The sequence below is a fragment of the Oreochromis niloticus genome, linkage group LG13 (genome assembly GCF_001858045.2).
Source record: "Oreochromis niloticus isolate F11D_XX linkage group LG13, O_niloticus_UMD_NMBU, whole genome shotgun sequence".
NCBI classification, from domain to species: domain Eukaryota; kingdom Metazoa; phylum Chordata; class Actinopteri; order Cichliformes; family Cichlidae; genus Oreochromis; species Oreochromis niloticus.
The window spans coordinates 15,210,376-15,234,280 of NC_031978.2; the positions used below are offsets into that span (position 1 = coordinate 15,210,376).

Below are 23,905 nucleotides of genomic sequence, written 5' to 3' on the forward strand. Positions count from 1 at the left end.
GTAAGAAATGTAAGCGCTTGTACTGCAAAATGGTAAACTGCAGGTTCCAAAAGACCCCATGACTTCATGTTTGCTGCCTTATGTGTATAGCTTACTATGGAGAAAAGAAAAAACCAAACAAACACTTGTAGCATATTCGGTTGAGCTTCCCTCCAGCTGTTATTATTTCAGTCACAATCTCATGTCAGATTCTCTTCCCCAAACATCTTCTACTTTTCCCCTTATCAAAGTGATAATAAGAACACCAGCACTATACTGACCCAGAGATCCAATCTGCTCACACAAACACCTGAGGGAAAAATCAAAAATGCTGTCATTGACAGCCATAACGTGTGTGCCTAGATGTTCTCGCTTCAACATTCACACACGCACGTATATTTTTGCCTGAGAAATAAAAAACAAAAAAGAACTGTTTGTAGGATTACAGTGTTCCCTCATGATTTAGCTTTTTAGCAGTGTCCCTATTTCAGGAAGCCAGTGCTAAATGTCCTGCTCCCCATCGCTACAACCCACATGCCTGCAGGAGATGCCTGCTACAAAATTCACTGTTTTTCACTCGATTTTGATTCCAGTGTCCTGATTCCCTCATCCTGAGAGTGCCATTTCTTCATTCTCTTACTTTCACAAAGCCGTCACGTCTGCCTTTGACATTTGGCTTAATCTCACCGCAGTCACCTTATTGGACGTAAATCAACATCAATAACAAAGCACATGTTGTCTAAAACAGGCTCCAGCTTATTTAACTGTTAACTTACCTAAAGCATTAACTATGCAGAACCTTGAAGACACAAAAGTCTAATTCTTACTCACCTGCTCCACTGAATCCTAGAATAATCATTCCTTGCCCTGGACATGAATCAGGTAGATGAGGCTCCATCTACCATCTTCCCAGACCCATCTCTCTCTCTCTCTCTCTCTCTCTCGGTCTTTTCCTCCCCTTTGAACCGTCTCCTTTCCTCAAGCTATGCACAATCATCCCAAAGACATGCAGAAAGCCTCTCATATGATCAGCCTCCCTTCCTCTTGTGGAAATCAGCGCTTCCTCTCATCTCTTTGCTCCCCAGCTATCCCAGTAAATAGCACGTTACACACTGCTCAGAGGTGTCTAGAGGTTAGTGATGGGTAGATGGAAAGTTCATCTGCACTGCTGCACCAGCAGCACATAGGCAATCCCTGACTCTGCTCTAAATTAAGATTCATGAAGGCACAGCAGCCTGTCCTGCTAAGTCCATAAATCATAACATATTTTTCACCCCCATCTCCTAAGGAGCTAAAGATAAGGTTAATGGCCTTCAGGACAGAGGTTATCTGGGTAGAGCAGGTAAGGGTGCATGCTAAAGTTTTTAAGAGATGAGTCAAACTTAATCTTGCAAAAGCCCATTAAAAATAGAAGAGAATTGAAATCTTGAATACAGTGCTGTTGTTTGCCTAATGTGAAGGAAGGAGAGCAATCAATATTTTACCTTTAGCTGATGAAACAGACAATGAAGCTCTATCACGGTAAATGTTTTAACAATCCTTGTAGGTCTGCGCATGTCTGAAAGTTGACACTAATTTACTGCAAATTATTGCAAATGCAATTTGTCGTAATTACTAACATTACACTGCACTGTTACATTAATGTAATGAACAGGCTTTGTATTGAGGTTAAGTTTAATGAGATTTCTCAAGAACTGTGTAGGGCAGATTCCAACAATGCAACTATTAAGGAATGAATAAGTCAAATGTGCTTTTATACTTTACCTTGATGACTAATGTGAACCTTTGATACAAGTCCCGGCTGATTGGCTGCAGGACGCGCATTTCTGCAGTGGTTTTGTTCAAAGAGAAATATGCTGCATATGTGTTTGGTTCACCTGCAATATAAAATAAGAACATTTATGGTAGAATCAATCCCAGAAGAAATATTAAAAAGGAAAATCATGGCATCAGCTCAACCAAAGACATTAAAAGTGTAAAAATCAATGAAAATACGTGATGAACCTACCAACCAGGATGTAGTAGAGAATGTTTGGTCTGGCACTTGGGGGCTGTATATTTCTGTCCATGTCCACAGCACGGATCGGAGGGGTAACATTCAGTGGGTTCAGTTTGCTCTGCAACAAGGGGTGGGTGAGTCAACAACACAGCAACATAATCAAAATGCAAATTGATTAATTTCCTCTAGATCACACTGTTGCACGGATCACCTAAAATAACTCTGACTGCATTTTTATGCAGAGCCTAAAAAAACCCCAAAACTGTTCCGCAATAGAAAATTCCTCTTAAAAAAAAGATCTGCCCCAGAAAGTTTTTTGTGTTCTATATATCAATATTTTGGTTGCTGTATAATCTTATGTGATGTTTTGCACAGTCCTCGCAACTCTGCTCTTCCACATAAAAACAGTATTCTCCAGAGAAGCCACTCTATGCTTTCAGCCCAGCCCATTAAAGTGCTTTCTGCCTTAAAGTAGAGCTGCTGTGATTAGACGTCGCCTCAGTTCCACCTGCTTATGCACTATAGCACTTATTAATGTTAACTGATAGGAGAACTGCTGTTATTGTGCAGTGCGGTGCCTTGCTGGCTTTTCACTTGCGCCTCTAGTGAATAACACTACAAATGTAGAAAGCTGCAGCCATGTGTTCCTTCCCCACATTTTTGATAGTATCAACTCTTTTTCTCACTTTTAGGAAAAGTATATAGTCTGCTGGCTATATACTTCAGTAAGCTTGTTGGTAAGCACAATAACATAATGATAAGAATAAGGACAACAATGAACCAAAGCTTATAGATTTCTTATTTCCATGCATCTAAATGTACCTGGTAGTGTTGGACATAAAGGATAATCTGCTAGTGGTGCTTTAGGCTAATTTCCCCCGCTTATGCACACTCATACATCATCAGCACTAACTACCTTGGCTTTACCTTTATGCATTTGCATCAACATATGGTTAAGTGGGAATATGTTTAGCACATCACATTTAAGAATACCTTTCCTCATGCAAAATGCCTCCATATGGCTGACACAGTATGTGCGTGTATGCTAAGGGGCCACCGCTAAACTTCCTTAGTGTAGATAGGCACATGGCTAACAGCACACTGGAAGAAGAATCCCTCCCTGAGGGGGTATATTTATATCCATCAGCTCTGGAGTAATCCTTACACCCCTCCCCAACCAACCCTCTCGCTTTTACAATGTCTGGAGGTGCGCTAAATCAAATCCCCCTAGCTCTGCACAATGATGATTAGCTATAATACCCTCCTTCAGCAGTCATTATCCAGGGGACTCCAGAGCCCACATTATATCCCCCCAGGGCAAAAAATAAATACAGATCAACTTAATAATGTCTGTCTAGCTATTGTGATTAATTACAATACACTCATCAATTATGAGAAGACAAATCTCCCAGTGGACAGACATGTTAGCGTTATACTGAAAAATCCCCCCAAAAAAGAAAAAAAAGAAGTAAAAACCCCCAAAACAATTGGAGACAAAATCACAAGTCGTATAAGCATGTACATCAACAGTAAAGGAGATATGGTGAACCCATGCTGTATTCATAGGAGGAAAAAAAAAAACTGCTAAACAGATGATGAAAAGCTTTGGTTTGTGTAGCTGGTGCTGTCGGGTCTTGCATAACAGCCTGAAAACCTTTTATCATAAATAATAAATTACAAACTATCAATGGAAGGTCTGGACAAACAACTGTGACTCACTATGCCACCCTAAATAAGAACCGCAACTTTAGTTTTTTTTTTTTTTTGAATAGCCATCTATATATATCCCACTGTGTCTTTATTGCAGACTTTTGTGTTATTTAGTGTCACACTCTGCCTCCGTTCAATATAATTTGATTCCATTCATCTCTCATGTTCAGAACATGTCACCACAGTACACTTAAGCTATACTTGATGAAACCGTTTCCCCACAACTGCCTGAGCCGAGCTAAATGAATCCGATAATTCCTCACAATGCAGCTTGTCCAACTATAAGTGTATTGGTAAGGAAAATTATACTTAAAATAAAAATAAAAACATTATCCATATACAGGAATAAGAGTCGGCTACTGGAAAGCAGATTCACATTCATGGCCATATAAATGGGGGGATATTTAAGGTAACCGCAACACAAAAAGGTCCAAAATAAAAGGAGCGCTTCTACCTTCCTCTGAAGAAACCACAGCTTGATTCACTTTGGTTCATTCTAATGACTATTACATGCATGGAGATACACAGCAAATATAAAATATGTTTTATAAATAAACACATAATCTTGTATAGACTATCATAAATTCTGCTGGTGCACTAGTTGCTCTCGCCACCTCTGTTCTATATGAATTTCCTCTCTTTTTCCCCCCCCAATGGTTTTTAGATGTGATACCAAGTCATCTCATGCTTCAGATTAATTTGCGAGTACAATGGACCACAAAATGCAGTAACAAACTGCAAATTGTACTCTGCCTTCAGGTGAGGAGGCAAAGACAAGGTATAATCAGGCAATTAGGGTATTTAAAAGGCGTGACATAGATTAACATATAACAAGAATGTGAACATATGGCACAAATGTCTCACAAATCTGAATAGCACGTGTACTCTGCATATGCACACATACAGAATGACGGGTAAAAACCCAGCCTGCATGCATGAAAACATAAACATGCATATATTAGCAGGAGGAAATCTGTTAAAATGACCTTGTGGAATAGCAGTGTGTTCACACTTGCCTGTCTGCCTGGCTCTTACCGGTTCAGTGAATTCAGGGATAGCAGCACGGTAGGTGAGGGGGTTGCAGTCACGAGTGTTGTTCACTAAAACACAAGGCAAGAACATGGGACCCAGGTCGTCTCCATCCTCGACATCCACAGTCAAAGTTGTGGTAGCGGTTAGTCGGTTAGGGGGGAATGGAGCGCGGTCCTGGAAGACAAGCAAATGGCTACAGATTGAGCAACTTTCTGAAGTAGTCGAAAAATCCAAAACTACTTAATGATTTGGTCTCATGTGTCTATACTGAAATCTCCTGAAATATACCTGAACACCCTGACAAGCTTTAGTCATGCATTTAGGCTAACTCTTTAGGACCGAGTCTTCACAACTTGAATCGAGACATACATCATCTCCAGCTATGTTTTTAAATGATAGCCTTGCTGCTGTTCGGCAACGGCAGAAAGCATTTCAGCTTCCACCTTCATATTTCTTCCACTTTCTACAACTGTGGCAATTTTTAAAGGGCTGATATCTCACTGTACAAGAAAAAGCTTCATCACTTCGGGGATTCTCATGAGTATCGAATCATATACTAAAGGTGCTGTGTGTCATTTTTTTTCCTCCAAACATCTGCACAACTTTAAATAACCATCTTTAAATCACTCAGGGAACACTGGCAGGATGAATTGGGCACTGAAATTACTGAAAGTACAGTCAAAGTGTGGAAGACTATTATACTACTTCTATAAATGCTTTGCATATTTCGATACAACTCGACTCACAAGTTTCATAGACGGCTTTTCTCATACCTAAACCCTCTGAGTGAAATATCAATTAACTCTATCTCGCCGTTTATAAAGTTAGATGCCTGACCTGCTTAATGTTTTGTTTCATAACAACTTTACAGACTTTAAATGAGACTGAAGAGCACTTATCAACATTCATTAAGAATCTTTTCTTCCGCAAAAATACAGCTCTGTACAATAAAACACCGACAGCGCCGCAGCTACTCTTAAAGATTCCCCCGTAGTACTGTTGCTTCCTTGAGTGGTATCCAGAGAAGTGAGCAGCACAGCACTTCAAAGATTTACGTTCTCAGTATAATTGAACTCTTGACACAAGCAGTGCAGAGTTCTAGTAAATACCATGTCTTCTTCCTTTTCTTTACTCTGACATCCTTTTGCAAGAGAAAATGAAATCCCCCTGGAGGACCTCTCGCCAGTCCAAAGAGTTGAGTCTTTTGCTCTTTCATGCAGGAAATGAAGAGAATAGAGGACGAGTTGACTGCTAAATGATTATCTGTCCTGCAGCACTTCACCTCACAGTATAGGGTGTTATATTTGACCGCTGCTTGTTAGGGAAAGCGGCTCTGTAATGGGTAATTAGGAAAAGATACTATGATATGAATCGTGGTACATGTTGCCAGGGGAGAGGTTCGATATTTTAAGATCTGGATGTTGGCCGAGAAGGCTTTGAATGATCCAGCTTGGGTGTTTCTTTGATTGATGTGATTTGCTACCACCTGTGCTGGAACATTTGAATCAACACAAATCAGCTCGTGCCTACGCTGCCACCTGAAAAGTTTAACTTTTCATAACGCTTCACTAGTAACTAGTAAGTAACTCAACTAAATCGAAGCAACAGCCCATCATTATGAGACTGGCAACACAAAACATCAAACATTCAGGGTGAATGGCGAGGAAGCCAGAAATGCTTCAGTGCAAGTCATACTGAATTAAGAATTATCTCCCCCCCCTTCACTTGTCCAAAAATCCATAATTAAATAAATTATAAATCAAACCTGTTCTGGTATACCAACCATGTCAAAGGCAGCTTAAAGCAAAACAAAATAAAACAAAAAAAAAGCTGCAATGAAACCCTGGAGGGTTCATTCTTCTCGACACTGAATCACGATCAACCTGAATATACTCTATGAAATACAAAATGTGCATACACTGACTTCATCAAAGCAGCAAGCTACTGGCTTCATATTTAGTTTGATCTAATTCAAATAAAATATCACAACATTTAGAGAAATGGTTTTAGTGACAACAAAAGTTCTTTAACCTCAAGTGCACTGTGGAGGCAGACACACTCAAAAGCATCTATAAATCATGGACTATTTATAAGTGATGACCCCATTTGTTAATCTGAACTCATGCAACTCAACTCAGTAGTGGCTGTGTGTGTATGCAGATGCGTTTGCTTACATTGGCTTGGACCAAAACCAGGTACCGTGTTCTGTCCTCGTAGTTTAGTCTCTCTGCCAAAATAATGCTTCCTGAAAGGCTGTTGCTGACTGCTACTGTTCTGTTAGATGCCTGAAAGAGAACGCCATGAACTGTGATTAATAAAGAAATCTGCATTTGTGTAGAAGATGCTTATATGATATGTGATCTGTTCATATACCGGGTCGCTGGGGTTGTAAAGGATGCTGTATTCTATATGTCCATTAGGCCCATCATCAATGTCTGTAGCACCATTATTTCCTGAGAAGCCAGTGAAAATTGTTGTTCCAGGTGGTGTGAGCTAGACAAAAATATGCAAGGGAAAAAGAAAAGTCAACAGCTCTAACAGCCCCCTGTGAGTACAACGTCAACTTACAGCAGAAAGAACATTCATATGGCTATTACTGCTGCCACTCCATCCCATTAATATCCCCCAAAAATGGGAAAAAAATGGGAAAATGTTGCAGTCAGCAGCAGTCTGAAAGCTTACGTGCACTGCTGACAGAATAACAAAAAGTAAGTATGAGAACCACTGCTGTTCCCAAGAGCCCTTAGCAAAGTCCACAGAACCAGGCAGTGGGCAGGAGATCTTGTTCAGGGAAGTTGACAGCAATGTAGACTGACTCACTGTACTGTTAGGGCAGTTGCACGTGGCTATGATAACACACTGTGACAGGAATTTTGAACACGCAAAGCACACAAAGGGTGAACAGCGAAGAACAGAAGTTGTGGTTGCTTAGAACTCAGCGGGGAGCTCTCATCTAATCTCAAAAACATATGACTAGAAAGTCTGAAGATTTGATGCATTATCGTGAATCACTGCAGGTGTTGCAGGTGTATTTGAATAAAAATAAAAAAAGGTTATCCTTTCTGGTGCTTACTAGATGTATGCGAGTTGCAGATGGTGTAAATATCAAAGCCTAAACATAAATACTAAATATAAGCAATGAATAATGTGCTGTTAACAACGAACTATTAACTAACAGCCATTTGAGTCATACCATTATTTTAAATGTCTGACAAATTGTCTCAGATGTAAAGGAAATAGGAATTAGATTTAAAAATCTGCCCCACTCTGCCTCACAGTTATCAAACATTTCTGGCAAACAGCAACGCATAATACTACACTGTGTTTAAGATTCGTGCATAGGGGCGCAGATCCGTTGACTTGAGGAATTGCTCCCTTACCTCGTTTACTGCAACATAGTAGCGTGGCTGCTGAAAGCGAGGGGCATTGTCATTCCTGTCCCTCACAACAATCCGTACCTCATGCAAGATGACAGTACCAACCAGCTGATTTGTGCACTGCACCTGAACCACGATGGTGCTGATGGAGTTGGGGGGCTAAAAAGAAATAACAAGAAAGAAAAAAAAATGCTATATAACACTGTGGAAATTGTAGAGTTCTAATTCCCATGTTTCTTATATAATGGAGTCATAATAAGCTACAGCGCATTGTATCTGACAGTTTGTAAAGAGCAATAGGCATACTTAATAACAACAGTGGAAAGCGACACAGTTCCAGTATGAAATCTGCTTGTTAGCTATCATGCTTGCATAGTATTGGTAAACCCTAATGAGGACGATTGTTTTCATATTTTAGGCTACCAGGGGCAGCCCAATATTTATTTGTGAATATGCAGCGTAAGAAAATTATTATAAAGGATGAAAGTGCAAATACACTATACTGGAAGGCAGCATCTCGTCATACGGCCATTACTACCCTCATCTCAGTTTAGCAGCAAGGGTCAACTTTCCACATAGTGTAATTCGGCTAACTAGCTCCCTCCATCGCCTCTCTTCTTTTCAGCTGCAGAGCTTTGTCCCACACATGTACTTCCATTATTATTTATTCTATATGCATTTATGGCATATTCCTGTTAATAGCTCCACATTCACCTCTTTAGTCCGTATGATCTGAACACATGCTTTGAAACACCTTTTTCACTATGACAGCAACACCATGCACCCTGCATCTTGGATCCTTTACTGCACCATTTAGACAGGTGTGTATGTACTTAGGACCTGTAATGTGTTGTACAGACACATGGACTGTTTTTTTTTTTTCATTGAATCACTTTATTTAAGGCTAAGAGTGAATTACCATGGCATAGTGACACAAATTACATGCAACTCTGTTGCTACATCACATCTTGTGTTATTCTAAATCCATCTATCCATACATCTGTTTCCCAGCTGCATATCTGTTGGAATGGCTAAGGGTTCATTCTCTTACTGTATTGATGATTTGGCATAATTAAGGCAAGAGGAAGCTGAGAAATAAACCCTCAGTACTGTACTCACATCTCTGTCCAGAACACGCCCAGTGCTGTTGAGGTAGAGTCTCTGCCGTGCTGGTTCCAATATCACCCAGTAGTCATAGTTATCCAACAACGTCAGTGAGATGGTTCTGCCTGGGTCTTGGGCACGGCCATTTATCTGCATGTTTTCCACCAAAACTGTACCTATGAATAAAGAACAGTCATAAATAAATCAATGACTAAGACGTAAAAGGATTTTCACCTTGAATTATATTTTATTATACTATGCAGCAAACTGGTTTGTCAAAAAAAATGTAATTAAATTGCTTTTTAAAGGACTCATTCTACATACTGGTCAAATATTTTGCTTTAAAAACATTTAAAACCAAATCGGCTGGAACGTGAAGGTCATAAAACTTTAAATGGCCATCATTAGGCAACCAGCAACCAACATTAACAGTAGCAGTCTGTACAAATTTTGTTTTTATTATGTGTCGTGCTTAATATTGGGTATCCTTTCTCAAATAACTTTGCAGAGAAAACATGAAAATGACTTTTAAGTTTTACTCTTATATGAACATTCAAAGTCTGCCTTAGATAACTTTGAAAATACTGCCTCAGATCTCTGTAGACTATTCCACATATTATGTAGGCAAATCTCTAAAATTGATAATTATCATCCCTGGGAGCACTGTCACCTTCTGGTTTATATTTTACAGCTTTTAATCAGCGAGTAATTAAACTTTGCTACAGCCTCTGGGACAAATCCTGTAAAGCCAGTTAAATCTGAGGATTGGTTGACTTCTAAGTGGCCAAATTAGATTTTTGAAAAAAAATACTGGAAGCTTAATAATGCAGGAGCTAGCAGCCAACCCTACGTGCTACTGCCCCAGCACCTCCTAGATGCTCAAGTCCTGAGCAGTTTTATTTAGAGCAACATGTACCCAACACAGCATTATTGAAAACACCAAATATGGAAGAATGGCACTTTACTGACGGAAATTGGGTAAACATTTTTTTTTTTTAAAGAAAATGTCATTGCACTGGCCATGACAGTTACACCGGTTATGTTCACTTCTTTTTGGGTGTTTGAGAGATACACACATCTTGTGACATAGTGAGAGTATTCTTTGTGGCAGCCATCACAAACAACCATCAGAACCAAACATGAGTCACTGCTTTACTTGAAAAAGCTTTAAAATGAGATCCTGCTACAACTTACACTAGTTTTAGCCACAAAAATATCAACACCCAGAAGATCTGTCCATGTCTTAACAACATTTGGGATTCAAAAGTCGATTTTCTTTTTAAATTTACTTTTTTAAACCAACACATTTGATGTATCGTATCTTTAAATCATTACAACAATAGACACACAATGGCACTCTCCTTGTTATGGCTAGCTGTCTAAACTAAACCTGCCAATGCCTTTATCTGCTTTGTGGCTGTATGGATCACTCAGTTTTAACACTTTTTGAACAGAGTTGCACAGACAGCACAGTGGGGTGTTTTTGACAGTTGTCTGAATAAAACATAGGATTTCTTTTTAAGGACATTCATTCCATGAATGTTTTTTTTTCCAGATTTGTCTCAGCTAGTTGCAATTGTGAGATAATTTTAAAGAAAATGTATCTTTTACCCCTGTGATTAAAAATATTAAATGACTGACATGAATTGTAAGACAATCAGTTTGTCTTTATACATATATAAACAATTAATCTTGTATTGTAAGTAGAGTACTGTGCAAATGTCTGTTTTTTCCTTATGTTTGCACGTTTCAATAAATCCCTGCACCTATTTCACATGTTGTATTGTCCCTAGCAAAACATAAAGAAATGAGGTGTTGGCTCAAGATTTTAGCACAGTACTGCAGCTCAGCTAATGACCAAACATACCTTACATCTGACAGTGTGTTCATGCATTATCATTTACTGACATTTCAACCACTACCTTAATTCCAACCCTTTTCCATTCAGTACATTTTACATGTACCTAACATCATGGATCACGTGATCCAGTGATTTTCAAATGTGACAAAGTCGGAAAAAGTGACTAAAGTTTAGAGCTAGCAAACTTACAAGTATACATAGAAACTCTGCAGAGACTAAAAGCCCTTGACATGCCTTGCTAATCTACCAGCTGTAAAACTTAAGAGGGTGGTGGTATTTTAATGGGCTTTTTAATTGGTGCCCCCAACATCTTGTACTTTATCATTTCATAAAACTGGTTTAGTCATTTAGTCATTAGTCACTCAGACTCAAAGATCCTCAAGAAGGAGCACAGATGGAGTTATGATGGAAGCTTTTGCATTATAATTACAATACCCGCTGCTGCATTTTCATGCTCATATTAATGACTGCACTCCTCATCTGTAGTAGTCAAGGTTTGATGCATCCGTGTGTTGTGATCACAAGGACCAAAAATTATGTGTCTCCGTTAGGCCAAACTCAGCCTGAAAAATGGTTCTTCTAAGAATTTAATTTAAAAGTCAAAAGAGCCCCCTGTTGCTGGTTCATTAATCTAAAACACAGCTTTTCATAATATCTGCCTCAGTAACTTGAGTGGTGAGCAACATTTATTTTTTTTGAAACTCTCAGGTTGTAAATTACGCAGCTGATAATATTACAAAGGAGGCCACAGAGAGTCTTCTTTCTTTCTCAAGTTAATTGAACTTCAGTTTTTCTGCTGTGACAGCCAAAACTCCTAGTTTTTTGAGCACACCCTCCCTCAATCTCTGTCATGCAGCAAAAAGTTGTCCTCCTCATCAATCGAGAAGATGCCAGAGTATGTCAGACCTGTGCAGACCTAGCCAGAGCTCCATGTGTTATATACGGTATGTACTAAATAAATAAAACAAGTCTCTTTAGTAGCCTGTGACTCAGTCAGTGTCATCTCCGGGCAGAAGCGCCTCTGATCTGGGCTTCACAGCAGACCAACTCCACAGAGACAACACAGAGAGCTCACTTTTATCCCAAATATCAATAATGCTGGCATCCATAGATGATGGCAGCAGATAAGTGTGGAGGCCCATTTCTGATAGGTTTCCAAGCTTGGTATTAAAAAAAAAAGTCAGTTTCATTGGTAGTTTCACTCATTGGTATTAGCATGGAGTCCAGTCCTTTGAGTTGAGGCCACAGTTTTCATTTTTAAAATGAGTTCATGGTGCCACAAGAAACCACATAAAAATATTAACAAGTTGCTAAACAGGAAGTTATCTCACTGTAAATGTTGCCAGAGGCCAGAACTTGCCAAGTACTTCTTTTTTATTTAAAAAAAAAAAAATGTGGTTAGCACAAAGACCTCCAGTAAGAAAAGATTTTTTTCCCCATTTAATAGGTAAACAGTAAGTACACGCGTAGAAATGGTGGCATATTGTTGAAGAAAGGGGTTTGAGTGGAAATAGCTGCAGTCATTATGCACAGCTCTCTTCTGAAATCAGCAGGATATAACACTAACAACAAATTCACATAAAAAGTCAGCTAGTATAAAAGCTAAACCAGATCAGGTGTTTGAAGGTTTGCCTTGGAAACTCTGAACAGTCTCAGAAATGTTTTGTGAGCAAACATTGCTGAGATATTGCTAAATTGTAGGTATGAAAACGCCTATTTATCTATGTAGTTACTGGCTTTTTACAGCACTGAAACTGCAATACTGCAACATCTCTGGTAAGAAATATATCTGTTTCATTTGCATATATTTTAATATTTAATATGCAGTTACATGTATTTTCACCTTTGTGTGGGAGGCAAAGTTTTACTTTCCTCAACCATGACTTTGGTCAGACCTGTCTCCAGGACATGCATCGCTGCTGCAGTTTAAGCCCAAGCAATATCAATACCATCATAATAAGGTAAAATAACAAAAAAAGTGTTGATTTCTGACCTAGTTTGTTACTTGGCATCTGAGAAACAAGACACAAACAACTAGCTGTCCTGACTCCCCCCCCCATTTTTTCAAAAAAAAAAAAAAAAAAAGAAAAAAAAAAAGAGGAAATTTTGGGGGAAAACAATCCCCCCAATACAAACCTTGGGAGACAGAATGCATAATTATATTGGTAATCCATCTTTGTTTACATAATTGACAAATAAAGAAATACATATGATATTCATTTTAAAATTTTCATTTTTGGGGATTAAAATGAGTTAAGAAATCTATACTGACATAACTTCATCAGTTACTTATTAATTGATTTTGGTATCTTACTGATTGCTTTTAAAAGGTCCAGAGAGGCTCCAATTTTGGATGTTACAGAACAGTCTAAAGACTAAATGAGGCATGTGCCTCCATATTTCACATTCAATTCAATAATTAATATGAGACTTTTGGTGCTTTTTTGCTGTGCTTTTTAAGTCTCTGTTTCACAGAGCAATGCAACCTCTGAAACTCCTTAATGTTTATGAACTCCTTTAATTGTGTTGTATGTATGTACGTATGTATATGTACTAAATATAGTAATAGTTGCAGTATCGTGTTACATTGTTCTCCATCAAATAATCTGTGTACTAAAAATGGTCAAGCACCATTAGGGAAGCATGTCTGACAAGATTTTTTGTTCTGTGCACTTGCCATTATTTATGAATACATGACAATTTAAAGAGGAAAAAAATAAGACAATGAAACTTGTATAACTGTTAATCAAACAGACAAAGGTTTCAAAGTTTCATTTTGTCAAATACGTTCGCCCGTTTGCAGGACGGTTTTCCTGCATATTAAATGTGAAATAAAAACTAAAAGCTATCTATTTACAGTACATCTATTTACAAAAAGTCTAATTTTACACTTAAAATACTGCTAAACTTTAAAATAAGGCATTTCTTTTAGAAAACCCACACTGTTTGACTTTCTTTACAACTTCCTAATCTCTAAAATATCAAGGTAACTTTTTCTCTGCTATGTCTTGCTGTTATGCCCACATACTGACTCCTGATCTCACTCAGGCACAGACTCATTAACACATACAGCACAGACATGATCACCACCTGTCAAGGGACCTACTGTGCAGCATACATTGCCAAAATTAAAACAGTGTATGTGTATTGCAGCCATCACTGACTGAGGAGGGATATAACATCACTACTATCTTAGCACTCCAAATGTTTTAGCTACCCCACAATTACTCATGATAGACTCTGACATGAAAAACATCTGTCACGTTATGCATTTTGGTTGAAAACTGGAGTCAAAGTAACAAATGAAAAAGCAGCAGCTGTTTGCTTCAGTAAACAGTGATTCTAAGTGTTCTGTGAAACAATCTCATCCTCTGGGGAAATGTCAAGTGTTTTTTTTTCTTTTCTTCCATTTTTTTGTTTTTTTCCCCCCTATTGTGTGCAATAGGTCACATGGAGTCCTGGACATATTTTTTAAAGTTACAAAATTGGTCTGCCTTGCCAATATCACCACTTGTCATCAGTGTGTACAAATGTGAAACAAATGTGAGATACATTCACAATCTCCCTTTCTGTTACTGAGTTATGATCTTGAATGATGGTCAGAAATATAGTTTCACATAATTTTGCGATTTACATTGTACAACCTCATCCAATTGCAAAATTTGCAATTGTAAAAAGACTTTAAGCGGACCAACTGGTAAAACTGGTTTGACTGAATTGTGGTTTACACCCAATAAAGTCCTGCAGTAAATGAACCTTGTACTGGTTTACCACAAGGTTGCTTCAGTTTGAATGATTACTGTTAGAGTGAATTGTTAAATGTTTGTCATTTTTATTCTTACCATTTGTACTTTAACTGTGTGTTGAAAGGAATTCTTTTGTTCTCCCCTCCCCAGATTCTCGGGGTCCTGGGTGAGGGGCTATAGTGTTTTATTGCAGATACATCCTATCTGGAAGATCTGCTTCTTTTGATGTGGTAAAACTTCCTGCCCTTTGTATGGCTTCACTGTGTTATCTAGGTGAACCATAGATTGGGTGTGGGGAGGTTACCCTCTTTATGACCTAGGATGTTGTTCCTGCTGTGTGACCCTTTTGGTCAGCAGTTCACACACACACACACACACACACACGCACACACGCACACACACGCACACACACGCACGCACGCACTTACAAAACCACAGGCAAAGTACTCTTTGTGTGTATGTATACATCATATGTTAATGACCCTATGCATATTCAAGTAACCTCAATAAAAGGAGTGCTATGGGGAACCTGGCTGAGAGTCTGACGGAGGTCAAGTGGGTGGAACGACACTTGGCTCCAGACAGGCCTCCCCGTGCACGGAAACATAAGAACTTTGCCTACTTGTGTCTTGTTCTTTGCTGTGTAGCAAATTGTCCTGAACGTTCCAGCGAATAGGTTTACGTTGCAAACCTATCAATTACTGACAGTCAATACCAGTGCAAGCCGCTCCCTACTGGCTCACAGTGACAGCACTAACATGCTGATGTTAAAATTGTTCTTATCAATCAGTCAATCAATTTATTTATAAGCACATTTAAAAACAACAGGTTGAAGAAAGTGCTGTACATAGTAAAAATGTAAAAAGTAAAAAGTAGAACAAACACACACAAAGAACAAAAAAAAAATTCAGTCAATTAAAAGCTAGTGAGTAAAGATGAGTTTTCTGACGGGTTTTAAAGATGTCAAGTGTTGGAGAGATCCTAATTTGAAGAGGCAGACTGTTGCAAAGTTTGGGCACAGCAATCGCAAGTCCCGGTCTCCACTGTCTTTTAGCCTGCTTCTAGGGACGATCAGAAGCAATTTATCAGCTGACCGGAGCGGTCTATTTGGAGTATTTTTAGTTAAAAGATCAGAGAGGTGTGATGGAGCTAATCCATTTAGAGACTTAAAACAAGCAATAAAATCTTAAAATCAATTCTATAATATACTGGAAGCCAGTGTAAACGATTCAAGACAGGGGAAATATGGTCGTGTTTATGTGTGCCTGTCAAGAGTCGGGCTTCAGCATTCTGAAGAAGCTGAAGACGAGAGAGCAGAGCCTGGCTGATAACAAAATAAAGACTATTACAGTACTCAAGCCTGAATGAAATGAATGCATTAATCACTTTGTTGAAGTCAGCAGATGACAAAATGTTCTTAGTTTTTGCAAGGGCCCTAAGCTGGAAGAAGCTGGCTTTTACAACAGAATTTATGTGTTTCTCAAAAAAACTGCTATCAAAGAACACTCCCAGATTTTTTGCGACGGGAGTTCTGGACTTTTCCAGAGGGCCAAGGTCACCCTTAAGAGAAAAACAAGGGTCAGAAGGTCTAAATAGTACAATCTCAGTTTTTTGACCATTCAAAGTGAGTAAATTCAAAAAATTTTATGCAAACCATGATTTAATGTCATGGAGGCAGTCTAGCAATACTTTTAGAGAGCCTATAGAATTCTTTTTAAGAGGAAAGTCGATTTGAGAATCATCGGCATAACAGTGATATGAGATTCCATATTTTCTGAAAATAGAGCCCAATGGGAGCATGTTAAGGAAAAAGGTACAGGACCAAGGATAGATCCTTGAGGGACCCCACATGTAAGGGAGGTGGATGTGGATGAAGAGCCACCGACTCTGACAGATAAATAAGATCTAAACTATTCAAGTGCAACCATTCAAGTTCAAGTTCTTATACATGACAGTTTACTATGTTAACATATTAATTAGCACTAGATAACTGAGGACCTACAGTACAGGACAATCTAAATTTCTGACATAATAATGGTAACAGACTGGATAAAAAGTCAGGACAGAAACCAAAGTACTTTAATATTTTACCATTAGAGACACACTACACAAAAAGTCAAGGGGCCACTGAAGTAAATAAAACACATCTGGGCGTTATGTGTACAAAACTTCACGTAATTAATCCAGTGGTTCAGATCAAAGTGGCCAGTCAACCAACTGACAAAGAAACATACCTGGACCTTAACAAAGCAACGTCATTAGCAGACTATGACTAGCCATTCAAATATTTACAGAAAATACTTTCATATTTTCAGAGCAACTTCAAATATTTTCACAGGATAACCAAATGACCTTCACCAAGTGATTGCAGAGTACAGCCCAGTTTATTCTCCTGAATGATGTAAGATAGAAATGATGCAGTAACATCATTCAGTTTGCAAGTTTGAAGTAGAATCTATAACATTTTGCACAGGCTGAGAACTAGAAACTGGGATGAGTAATTCCTGATTGCAGTAATCAGGCCAAAATACTTGTTCAATCAAAAATAATAAATGAATACATAAACACACACACACACACACACACACACACACACACACACACTAATTTGTTTGACTGCATCAAGCACTGAAATTTACTGTGTGCCTACATCCCCTGATAACACTGGAGTGTAAAATATGGCTTGTGCACTGGTTACAAAACACACCTCACCTCTGCATGCAGGCTTGTTTGCAAATAATGATCATAGAAAAAAGGTCGGGAAAACTGAACCTTTTGGGCCAGCTGCCAAATATGGCTACTGAATCCCATGCTGCACAGATTTGTCTCTCTACTTTTTTGCAGTGATGTATTGCTACTTGTTAAAGACTCTTGGTTTTCTTAAAACAAGTATTCCCAGCATCTTACAATTTGTTGGCACCATCGGGTACAATGAATGACCGAACATACCTTCCTATTTTTTGTTTCCAGAAGTTTCTGGGCTGCAAGAGAAGCGTATTCACTTTCTATTAATTCTACTGTATTGAAATAAGCTGCAATTAAGTGCACTGACAGTTTAGTCCTTAATGAACAAAGTGGATGAGTTTAGGAGTTAGACAGCTTCTATACTTTCAGTCTTATAACTTTCCTTTTTGATTAAGCTTATAGTTAAGGGTTGGGTCAGGTGATGTTGAATTACCCTTCATTTATGTTGCTGTAGGCTCAGGCTGCTGTCGGACGTCCTGTGATCCAGTGAGCATTTCTTTCCCATGTACCTCTTTTGCACTGCTGTTGCACTGATATGCTCCATTGCATGGCATTAACTTTTGTTTTCTCTCCCATATTCTGTGTTCTGTTCTCGCCTCTTTATGCTCTTCTATTTTCTTCTTGCTTGCTTGCCATCATCACCAAGACCTTAAGTAACAGGATATCATTTGACTGTAACATTGAAGGGCTTTAATCAGTTTAAAATAATAATAAAAAATAACATTTAACTGTGATAAACTGCAAAAATAATTATTTGAACATAATAGGGTTTTTTTCCTTTTCGTTTCATACATAAAATCAAACAGCATTACACTAATGAACGACAGTAACTGACAGTTGTTAAATATTTCAATTAAATGGCATAAGTTTGAGTACAAATATAACTTGTCAGTTTGTTTTAATAATCTTATGTCAAGTGCTGCAATTAAATATATAAATGAATAAATAAGATGACTTTTGACAGCGCTGAGTATGCTACAGTCAGTCTCAACTGTTATAAAATTAGAAAAATACAACTGTTACAAGAGCAACAGCAGATGCCACAATGTAATTAAATTATAGTAATGAACTGACAAATGTGCGCATTCCTAATTAATTTAGAGTCTCACCCATATCTGCCAAATTGTTCAGATGATTTCCCTTGGTGTAATATTGCTATTCATTTTGAAACAAATGGGTCCAGCAAGAATTTTGACAGTACAATTTGCATAAATTCATGAATGTAAATGTTCTTTCTTGGAAATCATGGATATCACGTCCTCCAGAATAGCTACTAAAGAGCCATCGATTTGATGAACTCACAGTTCAACCCAACAGGGGGTGCATTAGGGCACACTGCACTGGCATTGCAGGACCATGATGCCATGTATAGATATATAATAAGGTCAACAAGATCACATAAATATGTTGGATGATTGTTCCTCATCCATGTGGCTTGTATCCTGAGCTACTTACAATTACTTTCTTACAATGCATAGCAGGGGAGTCAACACTTACATCTGCTCCCTCAAAGCCCTATAAACAGGTCAAAGCCTGTAAACAAGAAACCTGTTGCCAGGAACTGCTGAGCAATGGGCATTTGCTTCCTTGGGTAATCAGGATTGGAATGTGAGACCGAGCTCTTTTCAAAAGAGAGTGGACGGCCTTGATCTTTGACTCAGGCCTGATCATTGCTGAAATACCAGACAGCCTGGAATATGTCTATGCTGCTATGGCGATCTATCAATGGCATAAAGTCTAACAGTTGAGTCAAAGGTGGGATGCTTAAGATGACATCCTCGTTGTTAAGAATGGAAAGTTTCATATGACTCTTTATGACTAATACAATACTTAAGATCAAAAGTGAAACACACAATGTTGCAGAGGTTTTAATTGTTTTCATTTTAAAGTTCAAAGTGTGCATTAAACTTAGGATGTGAATGTGTGATGCACTTATTTATATATTCTCTTAATCAGTTATGCATACTGTAGTGGGCTCAGTTAGTATCTCTACATTTGAAAAGCAGCCTCTCTGAAGCTCAGCGTTCAAGAACCAAGCTTTTATCTGCAATGGCATTCTGATTTACGGCCCGGAGCCGCTTCATTGATCATGAATGGAGGACTGACTTGATGTATTCCTTGAAATATGTCATATTATTGGAACTGCCATCACTTTAAAGCAATTCTATATCTAACTGTACATTGGTATAACATGAGAGATGGGGCAAGTGGATCTCTCAATTTTTTAAGCTTTGGGAAAGATTGATGCATATTCACCAACACAGCCAAAACTGTTATAGGACAGAAAAATGAGTTTTTTGATGCTGACAGCTACGTTTAACCCAGACACCGTTTCCTGTTCTTGTTAAATGACATCCAAACATATTTTTGAAATAACGGTCCTTAAAATTCACGATTAACGTTCTAAGATAAACACCCTAACAAAAGTGCTTCGTTAAAATTATGCCCATTTATTCAACAGCTGAAGTGAAACATTTGAAAAAAAACCCCACATTTTCTAAACCTAACAATGTGGTTTGGGTGTCAACAAACCATCACCCTAATACTCTGCAGTTTTATCACAGCTATTGCGAATTTGGTCATTGCAAGGCCTTAATAAACAAGCCAATTAAAATGCTTTACAGAAAATAATAACATTAGCAGTTTTATCCAATAAAACAAGTTTCTACACATTGTATTAGAAATACAAGAACTCTTTAGGCCAACTAAGAAAATGTTTAAAGATAAAATTTGGCTATTAGTTGCATGAAAGAAAACACAATACATATGCGATCACTAATACAGCTGTAAGTATTCAGGTATATACAGAAAACATGCGTTTGTTGTGTGCATGTTACCATAGTCATAATGTCTACACAACAATAATAATTTTAATAATAATGCATATCAACACAAGCCTATAATAATCATCATGTCTTCCATTCAACCTGTTTCTCTCATCATCTTTTCTCATTTGCAACAAATAAAATGCAGAGGGATCAAAAGAAAAGTCGACATCTTGCCGATAACAATGAGCAAGTTAATATTGCAAAACTTTATTTTATAAAAATAAAAAAATATATATAAAAAATATAAACTATTTTTGACTCTACAGTCTCAGCCATTAAGTAGGTGAGAAACCTTTCTTTATTTTGAGAATATAACTTCTCAAGAACTCATAAAAAGTTGATTTCAAAGTATTTACTTGTTTAATAACACGATTAAGCATCTATAGGCACTCAATAATCCATATAATGATATTCTTAGACACAGCAGTGCTGTCTATGTGTATTCAATTTTATGGCAAGTTATCTAACATAACAGAAGATGATGAAAGATACAAAAAAGATATACACAATGAAAATATACACACATACACACATATATATACACACACACACACACACACACACACACATTGATTTACTAATAAACAAAAGTGAAAGGTTTGACCTTTTAGAAATGTGGGTTTTGTGGTACTGGCTTCTACAAAATTCAATCCATCCAGTGTTTGTTCAGATTTTTCTGAATCTGAGACTAGTTAAATCATCGTTGTCATCCCTTGAGCAAAAAGTTAGAAGTTGATTCTCTTTAGGAATTAGAGCTGGCAGTGGTGCGATTTAGTAGAATAAAACCTAAGAGGTGTTTTTTTCGTCAATCTGCCACCACAATGACCCAGCCAGCCTCCAGGTAGTGAAACAAGAGATGTTACTGGATGTGAGGAGTCTGACTAGGGTAGCCAGTCTAAGCTCACTGGATTGAGCATGTGAGTCAAAGGCTAGCATAGGGGCCTGGGTTCAAATCTGTCCTCAGGCCATTAAGTGCACGCCTTCTTCCTGGTCTTTCTCTTAGCTACCCTGTCGTCCTTCCATTGTCAAAAAGTAAATAAATCAATAACAAATAAAAGCTAAAAAGTCTGAATAATTAGAAAAGGCAAATTGCATAAAATGCTTTTTCCAACAAGTAGGATTCTGGTCATCTTATATAAAAAAAGTAAACAGATTAGCCTAAGCGGCGATCTTTCTATTGTTGCACAACATTGTGCACTCTGCTTTTCAGATTGTATTGCTTGCTCCGAACATGAAACATGAATGGCCAATCATTTTAATGTCTGTTCAGCCTGATGTGAGGATTAAACTAATCCTTGATCTCATTATATGTGTTTGAAAGTGAATGATGAATGCTCTATATCTAATCAAAAGATGAATGTGAATTACCAGCTGACAAACACAAATATATCCAATAATACAGGCAGCACATATTTATGCTAAAGAGCATACTTAACTAAGTTTAAGGAGAAACAACCTTTGCTAGTTCCCACACAGATCTATAATATGTGTGGGATAAAATGATATAATTCCACCAAAACCTTTGGATATTACTGTATATACAATGAATAATTAAAACCATGATGCCTTTTTGCTGATAATAAGCAAAACCATTCAAAAGAGTCAAGGCTGCTATTAACAGGGCTGAAGAACAATGCACCCACAGATACTTCCATTTGCTCCCAAAGCTCCCAAATCTTGTATTGCTCCAAGGAGAAGCACTATGTTAATGCACTGTTAAGTCATGAAGACGAGGAATCACAATGATCTCTTTATTCTGACAATAACAAATTGTAAAGACAAACCAGCATGTAAACTGGCTCCCAGTTAAATCCTGGAGCCCAAGAGAAAAGCACAAAAGGGCTGATGGTGTGCATGGACAATGGGTGCAGAGCCAACAGCGGGGACTAGTGAGTGTGGACTTCAATCATAATTTCTCAGGGGTACTGTTCCCATTGTTCCCAAATGATGCATTCTGTTGACCCTGACCGTGTGATATTGTTTTTTTTCCTGCTGTATTGAGATGTGACAAAAACAACAACAACAACAAAACATTATCATAACGCAACAACATTGGCCAGTTAGCTAAATATGTTATAGCTAAAACAATCCAAACTAATCAGCCACAAGCTATAAAAAACACCCATGAATAAAAGTGCAGGTTACAGATGAACTAGCAGGAGCTGACAGCACCCAGTGGTGTAGAGAGGAACAGAGAAATACCCAAATACAGGTGCTACACAGTTCAGGTCAGTCAGGAGTCAGTGGAATTTCTCATCTGCTGTACATGGTTGGTTATAGAAACTGAAGCTTTAGTTGAAACTTAAAACACATGTGTTCCAGTAACTGTTTCAGCAAAATATCATTTATATAATAACAAAATAATCCATGTTACTGTATGTGGAATCAACCTGTCATGTTTTCTGCATTTCCTTTCACTTCTATTCTCCCGTGAGTTCTACATCTAAAAAGATAAAAGTAGGTTGAAAAGCTTATGTAAATATGTAAACAGCTTGGACAGAATGTGTAAACAGTTTTCACACTTATTTGTTGACCAGGTTTTTCTGTGGCGCTGCTTATGAAGAGGCCAAACTTTTGTAGATTTAAGTTTCCAGGCTGCCTGTGTGCACAATACAGTGTGAGAAATAATCATTGTGCTCTATAGTCTCTTCATGTATAGGCTGCTACAGTGGGATTCCCTTAGAGAGATGTGAATAATAAAAAATAATAAAAAATACACATTCCATGATGACACTATTAATCTAAGGTGACAATCCCATCATATTCTTGGGAAAACCAGCTGAATAATGTAGTGAGGGATGTATGCTAACATCAGCCAGCCTCAGGACTGATAAAACAGACATTTTTTTTCTGCTGCTTTAAAAAAAAATGTAGTGAGAGAAAACAAAATTGTTTGGGTGAGTTAAGTATGGAACGTTTAATTAACAAGTTGTGATTTTCCCTGATCGTGCATAAAGTAAACACATTATCTTAGATTAGGCAATTTGACTCAGGGATTATTTGCATCTCAGAGGCTGAGCATTTTTCATTGATATTTAAAACCCCAAAGAATTCAAGTATTTTCATGCAAATAATGATACAGTGCAGCACACAAAAAAATGAATGGCCTGCTTCTATGGTGTAATGAGAATAAGCACAAAGCGATTTACAACAAGAACAGATGTAATTATGCTGACCGTTTATCTCAACAATATACTGTAATTGGTGTCTTTATTTGCACATCAAACACTAAAACATGTACTCCACTTCTGAAGAAAAAAAAAATAGAATTATCACACACACTAGTCTAATTAGATGCAAGTAGACAGTGAGGTACAGGCTGTTGCAGGCCACTTTCAATCTGATTAACAAAGACTTTCAGTGCCTGGAAAGCAGAGAGTTTATAATAAATTGAACCAAATTAAAAACAGCTTGTTAGGCACAAAAGATACAGAAATTTATAAGTGTATTACTGAGGTATTCATTGTGTACTGCATGGAGTGTGTAAGTGAAGCTCACTGAATGCCCTCCCCTCCTGTTTTGCT

General features: G+C 37.8%; 1 protein-coding gene across 12 annotated transcripts in view; it reads right to left on the reverse strand.

Moving 5' to 3' along the window:
- The window catches only part of LOC100697845 (protocadherin-15), a 217,328-nt gene that overhangs the window by 103,812 nt on the left and 89,611 nt on the right, over positions 1-23,905 (reverse strand). For all 12 annotated transcript variants that reach the window (XM_005474209.4, XM_025897607.1, XM_025897603.1 and 9 more), the window contains 7 exons: positions 9,217-9,377; positions 8,101-8,256; positions 7,094-7,213; positions 6,895-7,005; positions 4,724-4,894; positions 1,988-2,096; positions 1,744-1,856 (listed from right to left, as the gene is read on the reverse strand). In XM_005474209.4, coding sequence (XP_005474266.1) covers positions 1,744-1,856; positions 1,988-2,096; positions 4,724-4,894; positions 6,895-7,005; positions 7,094-7,213; positions 8,101-8,256; positions 9,217-9,377 — 941 coding nt within the window. The remainder of the gene's footprint in view (positions 1-1,743; positions 1,857-1,987; positions 2,097-4,723; positions 4,895-6,894; positions 7,006-7,093; positions 7,214-8,100; positions 8,257-9,216; positions 9,378-23,905) is intronic.